Source organism: Cordyceps militaris (genome assembly GCF_000225605.1).
Source record: "Cordyceps militaris CM01 unplaced genomic scaffold CCM_S00003, whole genome shotgun sequence".
In the NCBI taxonomy this organism is placed as follows: domain Eukaryota; kingdom Fungi; phylum Ascomycota; class Sordariomycetes; order Hypocreales; family Cordycipitaceae; genus Cordyceps; species Cordyceps militaris.
This window is the reverse complement of record NW_006271971.1, coordinates 518,182-537,936: the sequence shown is the minus strand read 5'-3', so window position 1 is coordinate 537,936 and position 19,755 is coordinate 518,182. Positions and strand designations below refer to the sequence as shown.

The 19,755-nt window shown below is 54.3% G+C and overlaps 7 protein-coding genes across 7 annotated transcripts; 4 read left to right on the top strand and 3 right to left on the bottom strand.

Annotated features, from left to right (window-relative positions):
• Nucleotides 1-273: 273 nt before the first annotated feature.
• On the top strand, nucleotides 274-1,582 carry CCM_03764 (uncharacterized protein; the record flags this gene model as incomplete). Its single annotated transcript, XM_006668912.1, has 3 exons — nucleotides 274-779; nucleotides 833-935; nucleotides 1,466-1,582. The coding sequence occupies 3 exons, from the start codon at nucleotides 274-276 to the stop codon at nucleotides 1,580-1,582; spliced, it is 726 nt and encodes a 241-aa protein (XP_006668975.1).
• Nucleotides 1,583-1,690: 108 nt separating this feature from the next.
• On the top strand, nucleotides 1,691-2,120 carry CCM_03763 (uncharacterized protein; the record flags this gene model as incomplete). The annotated part of the gene is made up of 3 exons (XM_006668911.1): nucleotides 1,691-1,727; nucleotides 1,821-1,907; nucleotides 1,993-2,120. 3 exons carry the CDS (start codon nucleotides 1,691-1,693, stop codon nucleotides 2,118-2,120), a joined length of 252 nt encoding a protein of 83 aa, XP_006668974.1.
• Nucleotides 2,121-2,802: 682 nt separating this feature from the next.
• Nucleotides 2,803-7,328, bottom strand: CCM_03762 (ABC multidrug transporter, putative; the record flags this gene model as incomplete). Its single annotated transcript, XM_006668910.1, has 5 exons — nucleotides 2,803-3,424; nucleotides 3,483-3,572; nucleotides 3,625-4,240; nucleotides 4,291-7,072; nucleotides 7,131-7,328. The coding sequence occupies 5 exons, from the start codon at nucleotides 7,326-7,328 to the stop codon at nucleotides 2,803-2,805; spliced, it is 4,308 nt and encodes a 1,435-aa protein (XP_006668973.1).
• A 1,886-nt stretch (nucleotides 7,329-9,214) lies between these two features.
• Nucleotides 9,215-14,088, top strand: CCM_03761 (ATP-binding cassette transporter, putative; the record flags this gene model as incomplete). The annotated part of the gene is made up of 12 exons (XM_006668909.1): nucleotides 9,215-9,415; nucleotides 9,473-9,888; nucleotides 10,021-10,270; nucleotides 10,409-11,975; nucleotides 12,033-12,141; nucleotides 12,191-12,262; nucleotides 12,310-12,360; nucleotides 12,410-12,474; nucleotides 12,529-13,135; nucleotides 13,219-13,302; nucleotides 13,361-13,955; nucleotides 14,059-14,088. 12 exons carry the CDS (start codon nucleotides 9,215-9,217, stop codon nucleotides 14,086-14,088), a joined length of 4,047 nt encoding a protein of 1,348 aa, XP_006668972.1.
• A 1,419-nt stretch (nucleotides 14,089-15,507) lies between these two features.
• Nucleotides 15,508-16,652, bottom strand: CCM_03760 (mitochondrial folate carrier protein Flx1, putative; the record flags this gene model as incomplete). Its single annotated transcript, XM_006668908.1, has 3 exons — nucleotides 15,508-16,376; nucleotides 16,451-16,583; nucleotides 16,647-16,652. The coding sequence occupies 3 exons, from the start codon at nucleotides 16,650-16,652 to the stop codon at nucleotides 15,508-15,510; spliced, it is 1,008 nt and encodes a 335-aa protein (XP_006668971.1).
• A 622-nt stretch (nucleotides 16,653-17,274) lies between these two features.
• Nucleotides 17,275-17,712, bottom strand: CCM_03759 (Mitochondrial outer membrane translocase complex, subunitt Tom7; the record flags this gene model as incomplete). Its single annotated transcript, XM_006668907.1, has 5 exons — nucleotides 17,275-17,296; nucleotides 17,371-17,407; nucleotides 17,467-17,495; nucleotides 17,564-17,610; nucleotides 17,686-17,712. The coding sequence occupies 5 exons, from the start codon at nucleotides 17,710-17,712 to the stop codon at nucleotides 17,275-17,277; spliced, it is 162 nt and encodes a 53-aa protein (XP_006668970.1).
• Nucleotides 17,713-18,082: 370 nt separating this feature from the next.
• CCM_03758 (splicing factor 3b subunit 4) lies at nucleotides 18,083-19,403 on the top strand (the record flags this gene model as incomplete). The annotated part of the gene is made up of 3 exons (XM_006668906.1): nucleotides 18,083-18,102; nucleotides 18,159-19,104; nucleotides 19,155-19,403. 3 exons carry the CDS (start codon nucleotides 18,083-18,085, stop codon nucleotides 19,401-19,403), a joined length of 1,215 nt encoding a protein of 404 aa, XP_006668969.1.
• Between the last annotated feature and the right edge of the window lie 352 nt (nucleotides 19,404-19,755).

The following is a 19,755-nucleotide window of genomic DNA, read 5'->3' as shown; positions in this document are numbered from 1 at the left end:
TATTTTACCGTCAGTCTGCATTGGCGGACCGCACCATCGACTGTTCCCATGCGGCTAACTCTGGAGCTTTCGGCTGGTACCTTATGAGTTGGCAAACAAGAGATTCCGCTTCGCTGGGACCGAAAGGAACAGATCAGAAGAAGTGTTTTTTGTTAACTACCACGCCGTCCATTATTTCGAAGGGACTTGATGCACGGCCATGGAGTACCGACTGCCTGGGTAGCTTGACAATTGCTGGTATAATTTGGAGGGGCGATGAAGACATACACTATCATGCGCTGTCTTCGACACCCTTTTCCTGGGCGACAATGCGATGTCCTTCAATTGCGCAGCAACATACTTGGTTTCGTCGCGGCACACGATGTGTGTCCGTTACACTGCTCAAGTTGCTTCTATGCTGCAGACACGGGTGTGCGCACTGGCTCCTTGCATTCGGATGTCAGTAGCCGGGTCACATTCGCTTCGATAGGGCCAAGACGCTTGTTGCGAGGTCTTGTCTGCGCTTTGTGCCTTCGTCTGCGTTCACCGGTGCCGAGATGTGGAAACCTTAACCCTCTCTATAGCCAGAACATCCTCATCGCAGCTTCGCTCACGGCAATTGGCGGCCGCTATGTCGTCTGCTACGTATGCGTTGGCTTGCCATCGCCGAACCTTCTGCCAAGCTGGGTTTCCGTCGGGTTGCATGTGCGTCTGCTACGCCGTACAGTACAGCGCCTTGCAGGACGGGCGATGGTCGCGCCTGTCGATTTTCTGCTCTGCATGCGCATTGAGTCACTCAAGTCCGATATACACTGGCGAATTACTGCACATTTGCAGCTACTTATGTGGCGAGTGCCACGGAGCCCGAGAACTTGCTGTTAGTCGCGTCTCTTGTCTACCCCCGTGTTGCTGTGCTACCGAGAATCATCACTGAGCGAGACTTGCAGGCTCGCATTGTACGAGCCCCATGCCTTGTGCGAACGCCGCCCTAGCCACTGCGTTCCCTGCCCTCAGAATACAATAAGAATATTGTCGGTGAGCCTATGACTGCCATACAGTGTAAGTTGTTGCGGTAAGGTTCTCATCAAAGCCTAGTAGTATTACATAGTGACGCGCAACACATGAAGTCGGACACTATGCTCTCCTGCCGTACCGCATTAGCATGATCTCGGAAACCCCTTCGCCTGCCCCTCGCACGTCAAGACCAGGAAAGGCAAAGACCGGGGCGCCCCGAATTGTCAAGTTCAAAGCGCAGTACCTTATATGCTTAATACTGCACCGCATAGCATGACCACGGGCCAAACATTCTAGCCTCAAAGTGAGGCGAGCCTATGTTTGTTCACCGCATACCCGCGGATAGAGGCCGACGACGACACAAGACGCGCACAAAAACGCAGAACACCCCCCGCCACCCTCCTCATGCGCGACTCCCCCAACGATTCATCCCGTTTACGGATAATCACCGTGCATGCCGCCGCCGCCCCAGGGGGGCCAAGATCTCCCGATGCAGGGCGACCCCAGGTTTGTCGTGCTCGCCAACCACAATGCCAGGCTCTCCCCGTTGCTGTATCACTATGAATCAATGGGCCACTGCCACGTATAAACAAATGATGCCACCTGTCTGGGCGAATTTCTTATACAGACCCTTGCGCAAGATTACCGGGCGCTGTGCGCGCTCCTGCCGTACAGTCACAAGTAGTGGCCTGTGGCGATGATGGCCGCCCCGACAGCCGGATGGCCCGGTGCCAGTTTGGGGGGGAGATATTTGCGACAAGACAGGCCCATGCGTGTCTAGTTGAGTCAACCCCCGAGTCGCTGAACCAATCTCGCTCCCTGTGCAGTCGAAGAGCGACTGGGTGTTGAAAGCGGCGACACGTTGCTCTTGTGGTTTGTTCCGGACGCACCCCTCATCTGCGGTCGCGCGCAAGGTGCATAGGCTCTGTACGTTATGCGGGTGCGCATCCTCGTTTTTCCCGCGCTTGATGCAATGCGGCTGCATGCTCCGTGGTGCAGTTGTACTCCCTCAACTATTGCTTCACGGCTCGGGGGCCGCATGGCGACAAACATGGGGACCGCCGGTCAAGACGTACGTCCGCATCAGCTACGACGCGATGAAGAAAGCGTCCGTGTCCAATGAGTAGTTACCCCCCACTCGTCTTGTCTTGGTGTGATTTTGCGCGCGCCGTTTGTCACTCCTTGTTGTTACACACGCGATCAAATGGTAATCATCAGGCTTACTTCTCTACTTTCTGCTTACAAGACACTAGTCACAATAGACGGTGAGTTTGTAGCTCGACAACTTGACGCAGGCGGTGATTTCGTTTCATCGAGACACAATGTCTTGCCCGCGGAAGCGAGATTGGCTCGTCGCGGTCGGGGGCGGGGACAAGGAAGAAATAATAGATCCCACGTAGAAACAAGTTCTCCTAACTAGGTACTGTGATTAAGCTGACTTTGGTGTTTTCTATTCCATTCTTTTCCCCTTTTGTCGGTCTTTGTAGGCCCTTTATTCGTGTAAGCTTCGGCACCTACAGAGTACATGGGGCGAGAAACCTTGCGGACAAATTTACCACGACCTGACTATTCTTCGAGACACGAGACTTGATTGTGGATTTGTTTGAAGAGGTCAAGTCCCGCCTCATCCTGGCCTCGGTACGACGCCGACCCCTTCTCGCGGGTCGTTTGCAGCCGTACCTTGAGTTATTTCAACTCAATCCGCCCTGAAAGCCGCGTCAGCAAGGTGTGGACAACGACGCTAAGAAAGCGTCTCATGATTAAAATAGAAAATATTCCCGCAGACGAGCAAGACGCAGATAGCAAGCCCTATTCAGAACCCCATCCCTCCGCGCCCGGCAGCGTCTGATCGATATGTGCCACCTTGCCGTTGGACAGCTCGACAGTGAAATCCACGCCCGTAACGCTCGATTTTCGATGTCCAATGACCAGGATTGTACAATCCGGAAACGAATCGCGCATGATCCTCTGAACGACGCGCTCTCGTTCTTCCTCGACACTGCTGGTCGCCTCGTCTATCAACACGACCTTGCTTCCCGTGTCCTGATAGCGCATAATACCACGTGCCAGGCAGAACAACTGCATCTCGCCATGGGAATAACCGACATCGTCCAGCATAGCATCTAGGCCTCCCTTGTCGCTCAAGTGCGACCAGATACCGAGCCGGACCAGGAGCTCGCGAAGCTTCATGTCCTTTGCTTCGGCTTCTCGTCTTTGCTGCGGTCGCATCTCCTCCCTGTCCACGTTCAGAGTAAACGGCAGCAGGTTGGTCCGCACTGTGGCGTCAAGCTTGATCTGATCCTGGGAGATGGTGACGATGCGGGATCGCAGCACGTCGACGGGAATTGACGAGATGTCAATGCCGTCGATAGTGATCACGCCTTTGCAGTGAAGGAAACCGAGAAGCGCGAGAAACAGGGAGCTTTTGCCACTAGAATAGTTAATCAGCGTTACGCTGGATTTGCCTCAGAGTACTTGACAAAATTTACCTTCCAGTGCGTCCGACAAGGCCGACCCGCTGTCCCCCATCTATGGAGAGCGACAGGTTCTGCAGTACAGGTGGTCGTCTGTTGTCGTCCCTTGAGATAATGAGCTAGGCATGAGCGGAACGCGTAAAAGATCATGACATACCAATAATCCGCTGATACATTCTGCAGTTCAATGTGTCCGAGAGACGGCCAGTTTTCGGGCACTTGGAGATGCCGGTCGCTGGGCTCCTGCGGCGTCTCGTTCATAAAGTTTCGCAGTCGCGCGAGCGCACCGATGGATGTCTCGAGCGATGTCCACGCCAGAATCAGGTGCTCCAGGGTCTGGGCCAGAAGAATCAAGTTGAGAAATGCCAAGCCCAGCGCGGTCTGCGACGTAGATCCCTTCATAAAGAGCACGAATGCCATGAGGGTCGTGGCGACCACTGCAATCAGTAGGCCTAGGACCAGCCCTAGCCACTGTTGTATACAGTACATGTAATAAAAGGCTTTTTGAGAGTCATCCAGGAGATGAAACCCTTGCTCGAGGGTTTTCATTTGCCACCCGAAAGCTCGTATGTATAGCAAGCCGTCTGCTGTTTCCTGGAAGTGGGTATACAGCGGCGAGCTAGATTCAAGGTCAAGAGCCCGCATTTGACGCGAAGTTCGCAGATAAAACCACTGGATGGTATAAACAGCCAGGAAAACCACCGGAAGGACCGCTGCCATGTAGTTGGCGCCGGACACAACGATACCACTCTGTATCAATGCGGTGAAGAAAACTGTTCATCAAGTCAGCAAACTGTGGATAGTAGGCGTTCATACATCATACCATAGAAAGTTCTCATAAAAGCAAGGGGTAGCTTGCGGGCAACCAGGCTCATATCTTGACTGAACCTGTTGATAAGAACGCCATTATCGGTTACGCCGAGAAAGCCCAGTGTCGCACGCATCAGGGTCTGAACTAAATGATGATGCAGTCCCAAAGCGGTGCGAGGTATCAAGTAGGCGAATAGAACGGCACATGTGAGTGCAAACAAAAAGCATGTGGCGACAGCGATGCTGGCGTAGCCGATGAAGTAGGTTTTGTCGTCTGGGTGGCGTTCGATCCATAGACGCATGTAGATATCCGGAAACATCTCTCCTGCGGAACAAAAGAACATGGCCACGCACCAAATCATCAATCTAATCCTTCCGATTGGGTCAATGAAGAGCCAATACAAACTCGCGTCTCCTTTTCGCACAAGATCCGCTCCTGGCAGTGCCGTCTTCTCTGGCTGCTGCGCGTCCAAAGAACGGCGAAGCTCGGCTTGTTCCTTTGTGATGGCCTCCTCAGACTCGATACGACCTGATACATTCATGATCCGAAGGGCCCTCTCGCGAGAACCGCCGGATCTGAAATTGGACTCGACCCTGACACCTCCATGACCGTCGAGCTCAAGTAGCTGGTCTGCCACGTCGAGGCACTCTGGCAAGTACGAAGAGAGCACAGCGGCGGTATGGAGCTCCCTCAGCAGTCCGTTTTTGCCGCAGAGTCGGAGAAGAATAGAGGTTGCGGTCCTTCGATCTAGAGAACTGAAGACGTCATCCAATACGATCACGGACATGCGTGCAAATAAAGCCCTAGCAAGTGCGACTCGCTGGCGTTGGCCACCACTGAGTTTTGAACCGCCGCTGCCGACAATGTAATTTTCTCCCTCTGGTAACGCAGCAATATCCTCTTCAAGTAGACAGCAATGAAGAACCCTGCGGTATAGCCGCTCATCAAATGGCAGATAGCCGATGATATTGTCTCTGATGGAAACATTTTGAAGCCAGAGCAGCTGTCCACAGAATCCCATTGATATGCTGTCAATATATATGGCGCCTTCGATTAGCGAAGTTTCGCCTAGTATAGTCTGCAAGAGCAAAGATTTTCCAGCACCGTTGGGGCCAATCGCTAGTGTCACCGAGCCAGGATATACACAAAAGCTGACGCCGCTGAGGATGGGAATTTGAGTGCCTGGAGGTGCAATTTTTGCTCCGACAAATTCCACAATCGGCCAGGTTGTCGGATTCGCCGGGTCGGCTTTCTCGCCGAGAGGCGCCATGTCGGGGCTTTCTCGCAGAGTGCGAGGATCCTCCCTTTCGGAGAGCTGTAGGAACTCCTGGATGCGCCTGAAGCAGCGAAACATGGAGGTCATTGTCGGGTATGCGCTCAGGAGGAGGGCCAGTGGCGTCTTGATCAGAATAATGATGGAAAGCGACGGGAAGATGGCAGCCGCAGACAGCCTCCCACCAAGTGTGTGCCAAAAGAGGGCAGCAGCGATCACCACAACAGGCGTGATAAGTTCGGCGCAAATAACTGGGATACTCGCCACTGCTTCGAGAATTCGGAACTTGTTTGATTTGATCATCTCAGCTTGTCGAAGGTGCTGCAAGTAGTCGCCGATGACAGGGCCCATGCCAAGCATTTTAATCGCCTTAAGCTGGCTAAGCACTGTCGAAGTTTTGGCCACCCGTGCTTCAATACTTTGATTCCAGGCCTGATACGCGGATCCTATCGAGCGTCCCAGAAAATAGGTAACACAAGTTGACGCGACTAGAGGTACGAGGACCATGAAGCATGACTGGCCAACGAAGCCTGATAGGAAGTATATGCCCAAGCCAACTTCGAAAAAGGTCATGACAAGCTCATATATACTAGGCAACCCATTAGCAATGCCATCGACGTCAGTACTCATAAGAGTTATCGCGGAGGACTTCTTTGCTTCGGACTGAGGCAACCGGGCATTCTTCTCCGACAACTGCGTGACGAGCGCACCGCGTAGGCGCGTCACAATGCGGTAACTCAGGTGCTTGGTGGCCATTTTAGACAGAGTGGCGCCGGCAAAGGACAGAAACGTAGCACATAGCAGCAAGGTCGCCTCGCCCATGGTAGCGTCTGGGTCGTCGAGACTCTCAATGGCACGACGCAGGATGAATGGTTGCGAGAAGGAGAATCCCGTAAGGAAGACGCGCGGAACCAAGGCGAGCAGCAGCAGCCACATCCACGCCTCGAAGCAGATACGCAACAGTGTGTTCTTGGATTTCCAGCGCACCCCATGCAAGTGTTGTTTCAACTTGCTATGCAAGAGGGCAGACGAGAATTCCGGTCCAATGTTGTCTAGGTCCTGCAAACAGAGAACGTTGCGAAACCCGGCGATGAACATTGGGTTCAAATAGGTGAAGAGCATTCTTTTCCAAAATCCAGCAGTCCCTTCTTCGCCCAAAGACTCTTGGAGAGCTGGATCAATGAGAAGCTCTCGCTTGCTGACCTCTTGAAGGGTCAGGAGGACCAAGTGTACGCCGCATGAGGCGGCAGCTAGTGCCCCGACTGGGGCCAGTCCGGGTCTGGAAAAGAAGGAGCGACATTTGACGGCCTCAAAAACGACTCGGACAAAAAAGTAGAGGCCGAGAAGAGCCGAGGACCTGATTGCACGTCGATGCTCAACATAAAGGAGACTGGCCGCCACGAGAGCGGCGATGAGATCCAGCGAGGCAGCTGGGAGAGTCGTCTCGGTGACGATGACATGAGATGCAGAACGGAATGAAAGGCTCGCTATCTCTATTCCAACCGAAACGGCAGCTACTATCTATTGATTTGATTAGGTCAAGAAACAGCTTGCATGGGATGGCAGGCCAAGCACGTACGAGTTTAATCCACAGAAGCGGGCTGCGGCGGACATGGACAGGCTGCTGCAAGTAGGAGATGGCAGCAACAGGTGCCAGTACAAGAAGCAGACAAGAAGGTGCGAGGTCGAGCACACTCTCTTGGAATTTGAGCGTCAAGTCACCGACACGGCCCGGTAGCCGGCCCCAAAAGGCACTGTCCGCGCCTGCACTGGCCATTTTTTTTTTTTGTACTACGAAGCCCGTACGGGCAATGCGCAAATGAAGTTTTGGTCAGCAACTCGAGAGGAAGAGCCTGGGTAGAAGGCAGAAGAGGAATGGCGGCGCGTCGATAAGATTCGTTGGTGGCGCGCCGGGTGAAGAATGACGAAAACCGGCTCTGACGCTCTTAACAAGTTGCCGACCATGCTGTTTCCCCCGCCTCGTAATAAGGAACAGCCAACCCTATAATGGTAGTAAATAGGTAATAAAGCAATAGTTGGCAAGGTAGCATAAGTCTCCCCACCAAGACTAGCCATGTGAGGGAGGACCTTGCGCTCAGCACAATGCAATTCGCAACTCGAGTACTGAGTACCGGTACGTACTGGTAGCCGGTTCGTTCATCCTTCGCTTAAACTATTATTAGTACAACATCGCATTGGAACTTTTGGGTGGCGCAATCTAGCAGACAGGGCCCAGCCAGCCTGATTTCCACTCAAGGCAGTTATGCGGACTAACAACGTACAGGGTTGCCAATTGACTCTTCGTCGTTGTTTTGTCATGTTTTCTTGAATAAAACCAGATGTGTGTTGTTGTATTAGTCTCCCTGCACTGCTCTCTCAAAGTTCTCGGAAGCCACGCAACAACCGTCGTCGGCTTCAGCTTGTGTACGACGGAAAGTCAAGTTGATATTCCGGCTCACGGCTGATGAGCCTGGTACGCCATCAAGATGGGGTCATGTTGTATCGGGGGGGGCGGGGGCGGTTTTAGCGGCGGAGGCTTGTCACAATCACCTCGCAGGATTTCGGGCAATCATGGCCAAGCGCCAAAGAGATGCGGAGATTCGGAACGGAAAACTGTACTCGACAATCACTTGGAGTCGACGACTGTTGTGCGTTTGTTGAACAGGTTGGCGGTTCGCTATCGACGACGTTTGATTGGGCACAAAGCTGCACAATCCAAGCTTATTAGCACTCTGTACGAAGTAGACAGTCTCTCACATCTGTTCTTCTCCATCTCCTGTGCCACCATGGATGGGGTATGCCTCCTCTCGAGCGAATCCCCCCCGGCCCATCCTGGCGAATCTGGGCGGGTTATTAGTAGGGAACTTTTGGAGGCAGATATGGGACTAACAACGGCCAATATCAATATCGTGTGATGTGGTGGGGACGATTGATCCTCGGCCCCCTCTGTTTGGTCGGGAATTACTAACTTACTATTTACGCGGCGAGCAACAACCTGGCTGGCAGCCTTGTTCGTGGCCGCAATGCGGGCCTATTCCTTCAGAAACAACCCTACTAGTAAACTAGAGCAAAGTGGGTTTAAGCGTAACTCCTTTAATGATTTTGATTATATTAAATTAATTCTCTAGTACTGTAATAAAGATTCATCTTCTATTATTAGAAGAAAGATAAAAATTGTTTTCTAATAACAAACCTAGTAAATAACTTATCAACTTACAAAGTATAAACATTATCTAAATTGACAATTTTAATTTAAGATATAATAATTCTAGATATTTAAAGCTATAATATAGAATAGACTAGAAACCTCTATAAACCATCTATCTTTCTTAATATTCTAATAGACTTTTAAAATAATATACTTTAATATATATATATATATATGATATTCTTATAATATCCCCTTATTTATAATTATGTGTTATATATTTATTAGTGGATTGGAACCATCAACTTCTAGGCAGCTCTAACCGTAGAGGTAGTTCAGTATCTACTTACTTACGCCCTCTACGCGTTCCGTTCTGTAACCAACCCATCATACTTCATACACGCTCGTGAGCCTAATTGCTATTGAGCCCTCCATGTGGCCTTCTTGCCATCTCAGACAACATCTGTCACCATCCTCAGCGATCACTTGGCAGCGCCCGCGTTGGACGGGGGGCCATGGTTTTCTCTCAACCCATTCAAAGCAACAACCCGCAGGTACTGCTCTCTGGCCTGGTCGAAACCATTCTACACTTCAACGGTGCCATCATCCCCATCATCAACTCTCTCCTGCTGCTCGGCATCATCCCGGCGTCCTTGATCTACTACCTCCAGCAGCCAGTCTGCGGTTGCCGCCGCCCATTCTCCAAGGCCAAACTTGTAAGTCAAAAATGCAAGTTGTGAACATCGCACGCTGACCCAAGGGGAGAACGGTAGTCTGCATCCGCCATTCTTGCGGCCATTGAGCTGGTTGCGCTCGCGTCCCCTGCGATTCGTGCGGTTCCGTGCGACAACGAGATTCCTGTCAGTGCTTTCCTGAGCTTGGCGGCTGCCAGTGTCGTCCTGGCCATTCACTACGCCGAGCATGCATGCGGCGTCAATACACCAGCATTCTTCCGCAGCTACATTCTCACGGGATCTGTGCTGGACGGGGTCAAGGGCCTGTACTTTGCTCGCCACCAGCTATGCACTGCTAGTGGTGCCTTGGCCAGCGCAGCCGGCGTCACGCGCCTCCTTCTATTCGCTCTCAACAAGACACAAGCTCCGAGCAGCGGATGTGGTCACGACCATGCCATGAGCCACCTAGGCTCCCATGATTGGGGCTACTCCAAGTCTGCATTACTCGATCCCTTGTTCGTTTTCAGGCTTGACCTACCCGTGTTATTGGTGTTACTCGGAAAACCGACAAATCCCTCCTCAGAGCTGTCGCCGGAACGCCTCCACGACAAACTCATGCATAGTTGGCAACATGCAAACCGCAGCAGCCTCAATTCTCTCGCGCAGACCTGTCTCCGGACATGGAACACCTCCGTCACGGCCTCTGTCACGTTGCGCTTCGCGGCTTCTGTCTTGTCTCTTGCCCAACCGTTCGTGCTGTACTGGATGCTTGTTACTCTCGGCTGGAGCGACGAAACCAGTCTTTGGACCAAGTCCACGCTTCTCGTCAGCTTCAGCGTCGTCGTTTGGGGAAAGGCGGCACTAGGTTCTGCGGCGACGCGTGCCGTCTATGGTTTGGTATGCCGGATACGTGGCGGACTGACTAGCCTCGTATTCGAGAAGCATCAAAATTTGACTCGCATTGACGCCCAAAATGCGAGAGCTGAGACGCTCTTCCGCTTGGATATGGAAAATATTGCAACTGGTCTGGCACAGGCCCTGACACTCGTATTCGTCTTCATCGATGGATGCCTTGCCGTGTACTGTCTGTCCTGGCTCGTGGGCTGGTCTTCGGGAGTCTTGGCCCTTTTGGTCTTGATCGCTGCGAGCGCCGTTGTCTTCTTTGGTTACCACATCGTGCCGTCTTTGGGCGTTTGGAGACGTGATCTCGATACGCGCGTTGGGAAGACGTCAAGCATACTGGGCCGACTGACCGCCATCAAAATGATTGGACTCGCCCCTTTAATCTCCGAATTCATTGAAAGCCTCCACTCTACTGAGCTGGAAAGTTACGGGGTGTTTCGAACGGTGCAATCTGTCTCTCAATTGGCCGTGTCATTTTCTAGTCTGACGGCGCCGGCCGCTGTCATACTAACCGCATCGCTCTGCAACACGTTTACCGGCGGACTCTCTCCGGCTGTAGTTTTTGCCACTTGGAATCTCGTTTCGATGCAGGGTCGCCTCGTGGCTTCTCTTTCTAAGGCATATTTAGATACGATTGTGATGCTGCAGTCGTTTAATCGCATTCAGGAGTTCCTCTCCCTTGACGAAAGAAGCGACAACAGGGTGTTGGAGTCACCGAGCATGTCCAACACGGTGCGAGCGCCTGCTTTCTCAAGGCAGAGACCAGCACCCACCATTGCAGAAGCGGCAGCACCATGTATTGAGTTTCAAAATGTGACGATTACGCCAGCTGGTTCGCAGTCGCCTCTATATCACGACGTCAGCTTTTGTATCCAAAGGGGCAAGATGACAGCGTTGGTCGGGCAACGGGGGTCCGGAAAGTCAGTCATGCTAGAGGCTATGCTCGGCGAGGCCAAGCTCAGTGACGGAACCGTGTACGTGGCTGCCAATGTCATGGCGTTTAGCAGCCAAACCGTTTGGCTCAAGAACGCTTCCATCCGCGACAACGTGATTGGGCCGCTCCCGTTTGATACGCGACGTTTCAAACGAGTGATAAAGGCCTGTTTGCTACAAGACGACTTGAAAACGCTCCCCGGTTCGGATGGCTACATCGTCGGCCTCGCCGGCGCGCATTTGAGCGGCGGTCAGCGCCATCGGGTCGCCCTCGCGCGGGCGCTCTATGCGGAGCCGACAGTCTTGCTGCTTGACGACTTGTTTAGTTTCCTGGATCGCAGAACGGCCGTGTCGATCCTCTATCGGCTGCTTGGACACGACGGTCTTCTTCGAGTAGCGGGATGCACCGTTGTGTTTGCCACATCACTCGTCGAGAGCTTTGACGTTGCTGATCAGTTTCTGGTGCTGAATGTCGCAGACAATACGGTGGCGCTCGAGTCCAACAGAGGCCAGGCACACATTGCCAACCTACTACGTACACAGCATGTCAGCGCTCCGGAAGCGCTCGAGGAAAAGCAACAAGAAGCCCTTCGCCGGACTTTTGATGCGCGCAACCTCCCTGGCCTCGATTTTGACCGAGATCTCGTTCCCCACACGCTTAGAGAGCCTAGAGCCTTTCGGTTACTCTTCAGCTCCGTCGGGAAAAGGAAGCTGCTCTTTTGGTGCGGTCTCGTTCAGCTTATTTGTATCCTCGAAGTCTTCTCTAGTGAGTCTAGTCCCGTCTACGGCCTCTCGAGTGACCCTAACCTCTAACATGGCATAGAAACCAACCTGCGACGATGGATCGAAAACGAAACCGATGTGAAGGGGCTATTTACTGGCCATGTTTGCCCGATCCTGCTCTCATGCTCGATCGGTCTATTCTTATTTTGGTATGTCAATGATGCTGCGTGTGGGCTCCGTTTTCTTACCTCTTGCTAGGGCAACACAAATCAGAGATGCCTCCAGCGCTGCTATATTTCTTCACCAACGACTTTTACATTCAGTTATGCGGTTCGTACTTGCGCACCACGATTACTACCATTGCTGATATTCTACAGGTCAACGGCAGGCTTCATGGACGATGCCGGCAGTAGCAGGATTGCCAGCAGGTACAGTAGCTCCCGCATCGCGAGGATCCGATCCTGATTTGTGATGTAGATTCAACCAGTCTATTAGCTATTTTACGGCTTCGCTACCCACGAGCTTGCTGCAACTCCCCTACTGTAAAGCCGACTTGATCGCAATCTTCCGAGCAGAGAGCTGATATATCTTGACAGACGGGACGGTACTGGTTTTACATTGCGTCGTCATTCTAAAAGGTCCCAAGTACATGGTTTCTGTGCTGCTAGCCACTACCGTCTACGTCATGCGCGCCTATGTCAAGACCTCTTGCGAACTAAGACATGTCAAAGCCAAAGAGACGGCCCGCCTGCATACCTTTTTCCAAGAAACTGCGGCTGGACTCGTGCACTCTCGGGCGCTTCGGTGGCAACCTCATCATCTGGAGCACGGCTTCAAGCTCATTGATAACCATCAAAAAGCCTCCTTGTACTTGCTGTATACTGATGAATGGCTTCAAGGCATGTCGTCGGTCATTGCTTGCGTTGTAGCCACGGCCGTTGCTGCATTTGCTCTGTTTGGACAAGGTGGAGGCACAACGGCGGTGGTTGGTCTGTCGCTGCACCAAGCGACCTTCCTGAGCGACTTTATTTACAAAATGGTGCAGTCTTGGGCCGCATTTGACGATACATGGGCGGTCATCTCGGACCTCTTTCTGTTCTTGAGGGACATGCCCCAGGAACACGAGGCCCCCAAGCTTCAACTGTCTGAAGACTGGCCAACAAAGGGAAAAGTAGAGTTCAAAAACGTCACTGCTCGTCACGGGTAAGCCTCCTACCTTTCTTTTTTTCGGCCCTCTTTCTGCCTCTACATCGTGGCATTGTTCTTCTGACATGAGACTGCACTAGGCCTGGTAAAAACGACGTTCTTAGTAATATCTCACTTACTATTGAACCGGGGCAAAAGGTGTGCCTGTTCGGTCGGACTGGAAGGTATGCTCGAAAGTTAGCTCGATTTGATCTATCCTGGCGCCACTGACTCTCTCCATAGTGGGAAATCGTCCTTGCTCCTTGCCCTCCTCGGCTTTTTGGAGTACGAGGGCACAATATCAATTGACGGGATTGACATCTCGTCCATCCCTCGCGATTTGCTTCGGTCGCGTGTAGTGGCTCTTTCCCAGGAAACTGTCCTGCTCGAGGGATCCCTTCGTTCCAACCTACTCTGCTACGAAAAGCTGGCGCCGCCCGAGGATGGAGAGGAAGCAGAACGGGGGGACTTGAGGACCGAGTTTGATTCAGAACTGAGGAGCCTGCTTTCAGAGGTCGGCGTCTGGGGAGAGATTGCTGCCCAGGGTGGCATGGACGTTGCGTTGGCGGACGCTGGCTTCAGCACGGCCACGCTTCAGATGGTTTGCTTCGCTCGCGCCGTGACCCGCTATCATCGTTCGACCGGGAAGCTTGTCCTAATTGATGAAGCGACGAATGGCATAGACAAGGAACGCGATGCCGCGGTTCAGCATGCCGTCTGGGAGCTTTTCGAAGGCTGCACTATTTTGCAAGTCGCACACATGGAGGAAAGCACGCACGATGCTGAGCTCAGCGTCGAAATCTCCAAAGGCAGAATCGTCCACACACGGGCAGGCGACGTCTTACCCCCGGGTGTCGTGCCTCGAAGCCGCGAATTGATGTCCCCCGAGAGTTTGATCGCATCTCCCGGCCCAGCACCGTCATCTCCGAGGGAGCCGATAGAGGACGTCGAATATGACGCACTTTCAATAGCGAGCCATGCTCCACCGCCGGCGTCTGATGTCATATCCATCAGCGGTGTCTTTAGGCAAGTCGTGGGCAGCGTGGCATCTCTTCGAGATAGTGTCCTATCTCCGAGGCGCGTTTTGTCAGTGGCGAACCGCACAAACCCACCCGGCGCGCTCCGATTTAGCGTAGCTAGTGAAGCAGAGTACGACCAGACGTCGGCAAGTCAGAGTTCACAAGCGCGCAGAGACGGCTTTCAAGGCGCACACGGACAGAGTGCTCAACAGCCGTCATACCGCCCCCCGCAGGCATTGAACCGACCGTTTGTGGAGTTTGAGCTAATGTACAACCCGGTACGAGCATTTGAAAAGCCTTTCACAAATGTGCAGCAGCCAGTGTACAGACAGGCGAGAAGCAGCGGCCAGCAGTTGTCAAACCTCGAGCAAGTATACCAGGGCCAACGATTCTTTCCGAATCAGCAACCATTCCAAGGCCAACCACCATCACACAGACAGCAAATGATTTGCGCCCAGCAACCTGTCAGCGCAGAGCAGCCGTCCCATGGGCAGCTCCCCTTCAACGGTGACTTTGACAACCAGCAAGCGATATATGCCCAGCCCCAAATTCAAGAGCAAGAAACCCCCGGGGTAGCTGCTGGCGAATACGGCCACTCAGCCAGCCTGGTGGACCATCATGAGGCGAATGAAGATGACGAAACATTGTTCTCGGGAAGCTACGATACAGGCTCAATGTATGGATCTGAATCGATATATTTGAAGCCCAGCATCGAAAGGGATTCTTGACATGTCCTTTCATGGTCTGGCGCCATCAAGTTAGGACTCCATGCCCGCTCGCAGTCGAAAGGAAGTGACACTCCATGTCTGACTTGGGGTTATATGAACTGAAAGATGGGCTTCAATTCAGGTTGTATTCAAAAGGAAGTGACACTCCATGTCTGACTTGGGGTTATATGAACTGAAAGATGGGCTTCAATTCAGGTTGTATTCAGGAAGAAGAGCATTTATTGTGTCTTCTTTTGCGTCTTGGTAGACTGATAGAAACAACGTACGGTGGCACGGTAGTCAACGATTGGTCCAGCCCTTGGACCGGCTTCATTGCGTGAAGCGCCCAGGTTGTCTAGGTCGTGAGTGACGGGGGAACTATCCTTAAGGTTGTGAGAAGCGAGCGATTCTGCCCGATTCTGAGATATGATGAAATCTTATTAAACGCCGAAACTAAGAGTCATGTCTATGGCTCCCTTTAGTAAGTTGATAATGTACAATTATTTCACACGTTGCCCCCTGTAGACTTTCCCATGCCCAAATTGCAGTCTATGATGTCCATATTTGGCCTGGTACACATTCTTCGTACCTAGGCCTGTAAAGCGCCGCCTTGAATTACCCGCTATGCAAATGCAGAAAAAATATCGTCCTGTCGCGCCCCGGGTCAAGAGAATGCCCGGTCCGCCACCCAGTGCGGCAGATGAAACTTGACATTCTCATAAACCAGAAACGTCACCCACGTTGCCGGCATGACGCGCACCACGCCCGGCACCAAGCCCCGATAAAAGCCGCGCAAGCCCTCCTCGCGCCATATCCTCGCGACGACGCCGCGTGCGCCACGGCCGAATCGCTCATCCGCGCGGTAATTCTGCAGCCGGCTGCGGACGACCTGGTACGGGTAGGTGGCGGCGCCGGCGACGAGCTTGGCGGCGCTGGAAAGCACAATGGTGGCTTCCGGGCTCATGGGGCGAAGCGGCGGCGGCGGCCGCGGCGTGGCAGCAGGGTCCGCGTCTCCGCAGCCGGCGCGGCGGCGATTGTAGTAGGCGCGCTTGAGCGGCTCGTAGACGGCAAACTGGACGGCGCCATGGGAGACGCCGACGAGGGAGACGGCGAGGCCGCGGTAGAAGCCGAGGGGGCCCTCGGTGCGGAGAATGGACAGGGCGCCGGCGGACATGGACGGGTAGGCGCCGCGGGCGCCGCGGTCAGAGGACAGCATGCGCGTCTTGAGCACCCACACGGGGTTGGTGAGGACCGAGGTGGCGGCGCCGGCGAGCGCGCTGGCGACAAAGTAGTCGCCGGCGGAGGGGAGCGGCGGGGTGGTGGTGGTGTCGCCGTGGCGGCGCTGCCGGGCGAGAAGCCGCTCGAAGCGCGACTTGAAGAAGAAGAAGGAGGCCCAGCTGGTGGCGTTGCCGACGAGGTTTGGCGTCAGCCCGCGGTAGAGCGAGGCCAGCGGGCGGGGGGTCGCGGTGAGGGAGCGCAGCAGGCGGACCGTCGTGGGCGGCTTGGACAGGGGATCGCTCACGCTGCGGTAGACTGTGTGGGGGAAAGGGGGTTAGCCGGGACGGTTTTCTGCAGTGGTGCATAGTAAGGGGGGAGAGAAGGTGTACTCTGCATGCGCGTCTTGACAATGTCGAGGGGGTGCACGACCAAGGTCGCAATGGTGCCGGCGCTGAGACCGGCAATGGACTCGACGACGGCGGGAGACAGGCCCGCATGGCTGGAGTCGGACATGTACGGCCACTGTGTACTGGAGAAGGGAATCTGGTCATCGGCTCATGGTGAGACGGAGGGCATGGAAGAGACTGGCATGGTGGTGGGTGGCAAGAGAAAAGGTTGTTGTGTGGGAGAAGACGTTGAGGTTCATAAAATGTTGCTAATATTTTTTTGGGGGGCCGCGCTTTTGTCGGAGCTTTCGGCCGCGGCTGGACGCGGCTTCATCCGCCACTGCAATTATCGAGTATTGGACGAAAAGAAAACCGCATGTTACGCATTATGATTCCGCAAGTTGAAGGGAAGTTTTTTAAACAAGAAATAATGTCTCGGAGAAGAATTAGACGCAGGATGAGGCATTCCAAAACATTACACTTGGGACAGTCAAAGCAACGGGGTTACAGGCACAAGCCGCTGCACACGCCATTTGAGTGGTATGGTAGATTTTGCTATTTTCAAAACATGATTCCATGTTGGTACACTTCTTCACAAGGCGGCAAGAATGCACCCTGATGTTGTTACATGGCGGATATCCCTCTTCCGTTGCGGAAACCTCGCAAGATATCCCAACGCCAGAAAATGCCCAGTCTCATCGCGTCCGTAGTCTTCAACTCGGGGAATCCCTTTCTATCGTCATTGCTTTTTTGCCCGAACCGTTCGGGGGACATTTAGTTTTGGAGGTGGGTGCTGTTGTACAAGGTTGGATATGTTGTCGATTCGATTAGGAGAGAGGGGAGATGAGGCTGCTCGGCTGTTAGTCGCACGCATCTCGCAATATGCATCGTCGTGTTGCGGGAGAGAGAGTCTGGATTCGTACCGGATCAGAGAAGGTTTAGGGTCGCTGCGGGTGTAGCCTGGTATCGGTTAGTCGAGGGTTTCGTCGCGCGCGTCCGTCGGCGAGTTTGAATCGTACCAAGGTAGAGAATCAACGGGAGGTAGCCACTAAGAGAGAATTTGTGAGCGATAAAGGAACGAGGAGATGGGAAATGATGCTTTTGCGCGCGACGTACTAGTGAACAGCGACGCGGGAAATATCAATGAGCTTGCCGATGCGCTCCTATTCGAAATGGCAGAAAAGGGTCAGTCGACGGCGTGATTCTAGGTGGCGCATCCAATCGCGGCAACAACAAACCTTGGATTCTTCAGATAGGGCAAACATTTTGGCGGCTGTGGATCGATCTCGGAAAGGGACGAGTGGAAGAATAGATTAGGGAGGTATCGGAGGGGGTGAAGATTGTCAATCGTGGTCTCGTGGAGGAGGAAGCGCTGGAAATTTTGGCGTAGAGTGACGGCTCTACTTTTTTTGGGGCGGATCAACCCCGGCAGAACCAATCACAATCCAATCTCTTGGTAGAGCTTCGACCTTGAAATTTCCAGTCAACACAACTCTCCAAACGCAACGTAATATTCACCACCCCCAACGGCAATCCCTCCCGAAGAACATCACCCTACCCGAACCTCTCCAATCCCACAAACAAACACCTACTACCCAGAGAGAGATTCCCCTCTCTCCCCCGCCGCAGCTCAAGATGGCGCAAAACCGGCACTGGTAACGCTCACCCCATCTCCCTCCCTCTCTCCACCAGCTAACCCGCCTCCTCGCAGGGAGCAAGACAAGGAAGCGACCATCTACATGGGCAACATTGACGAGCGCGCCACGCCCGCAACCATGTACGAGATCATGCTGCAGATGGGCCCCATCCACAACATCCACATGCCGCGCGACCGCGTCACGCAGTCGCACCAGGGCTTCGGCTTCGTCGAGTTCCGCACGCCGTCCGACGCCGAGTACGCCGCGGCCGTCATGAACGGCGTCAAGCTCTACGGCAAGTCGCTGCGCGTCAACAAGGCCTCCGCCGACCGCCGCGGCGGCGGCGCCGGCGGCCCCAACGGCGGCGGCACCACCGACATTGGCGCCGAGCTCTTTGTCGGCAACCTCGACCCGTCCTGCGACGAAAAGGTGCTCTACGACACCTTTTCCCGCTTCGGCCCGCTGCTCTCCCTGCCCAAGATTGCCCGCGACGACAACGCCGTCTCCAAGGGCTTCGGCTTCATCAGCTTCGCCGACTTTGACAGCGCCGACGAGGCCATTGAGACGCTCTCCGGCACCTACCTGCTCAGCCAGCAGGTCACGGTCCAGTTCGCCTTTAAGCGCGACGGCAAGGGAGAGCGCCACGGCGACAAGTCCGAGAGGGAACTCGCCATGCAGGCCAAGAAGCGCAACGTCGTGCCCGAGGCCCAGCCGCTGCCCCCGGGCTTCCTCACCCCCGCCCCGTCAGCACCCCAACCCCAGGTCGTGCCCGCGCCGCTGGCCCCGGCCGGCTTCGCCCCGCCGCTCGGCATGCTGCCCCCCGGCATGCCGCACATGGGCGCCGCTGGTGCCGGTCCTCCCCCGCCGCTGCACATGGGTCCTCCTCCGCCTGGCTTCGCCCCCCCGCCGCCGCAGCAACATCACCAGCGCGGACCCCCCCCCTGCAGCAACCGTACAGCGGACCGCCGCCGCCGCCGCCTCACGCGGGCAGCGGCCGCGCCAACGCTCCTCCGCTCGTCGGTATGCCCCTGCCGCCCGCCCCGACCGGGCTGCCTGCCCGCCCGCCGCAGAGCCAGGGCGGCTACACCAACCCGGCCGACTACCACCCCAACGGCGGCAGCAGCTACCGCGGCAGCAGCAGCAGTGTTCCGGCGTCCGCGGCGGTCCCTCCGCCCGGCTTCCCCATTGTGCCGCCGCCGCAGCAGCAGCAACCGCCGGCTGGGTTCGGTGGTGCTGGCGCGGCTGCTCCCCCGCCTGGCTTCATGCCTCCGCCGCCGGGCTTCCCGCAGCAGCCCCCGCAGGGTTATCCCCGCCGATAGTGCCGTACCTGTTGGCGATGGCATCAAAGCCTCATAACACTACCAGACAAGCGACAGAGAGAAACAAATCAATTTTTTTTTAATTTGGCGTTTCAAGTTTTTCGGGTCAACGGGCCAGGATCAGGCTTTGCTCTTCATTATGCATAGGACAATGGGCGGCGTTTTAGCGGAAATTGGGATCCTGTAAAAAGTGACATCATAGTTATTTCAGCCAATGGTGCGTGATTGTAAACAAGACAAAAAAGGATGTTAAATTTTTCATGGAATATACAATTTTTGTCTCTGACCCCCATCATCATCCGTGCTATGCAAACTCTCTGCAGTGTGTTTGATTCCTCATAAGTCCTCTCGT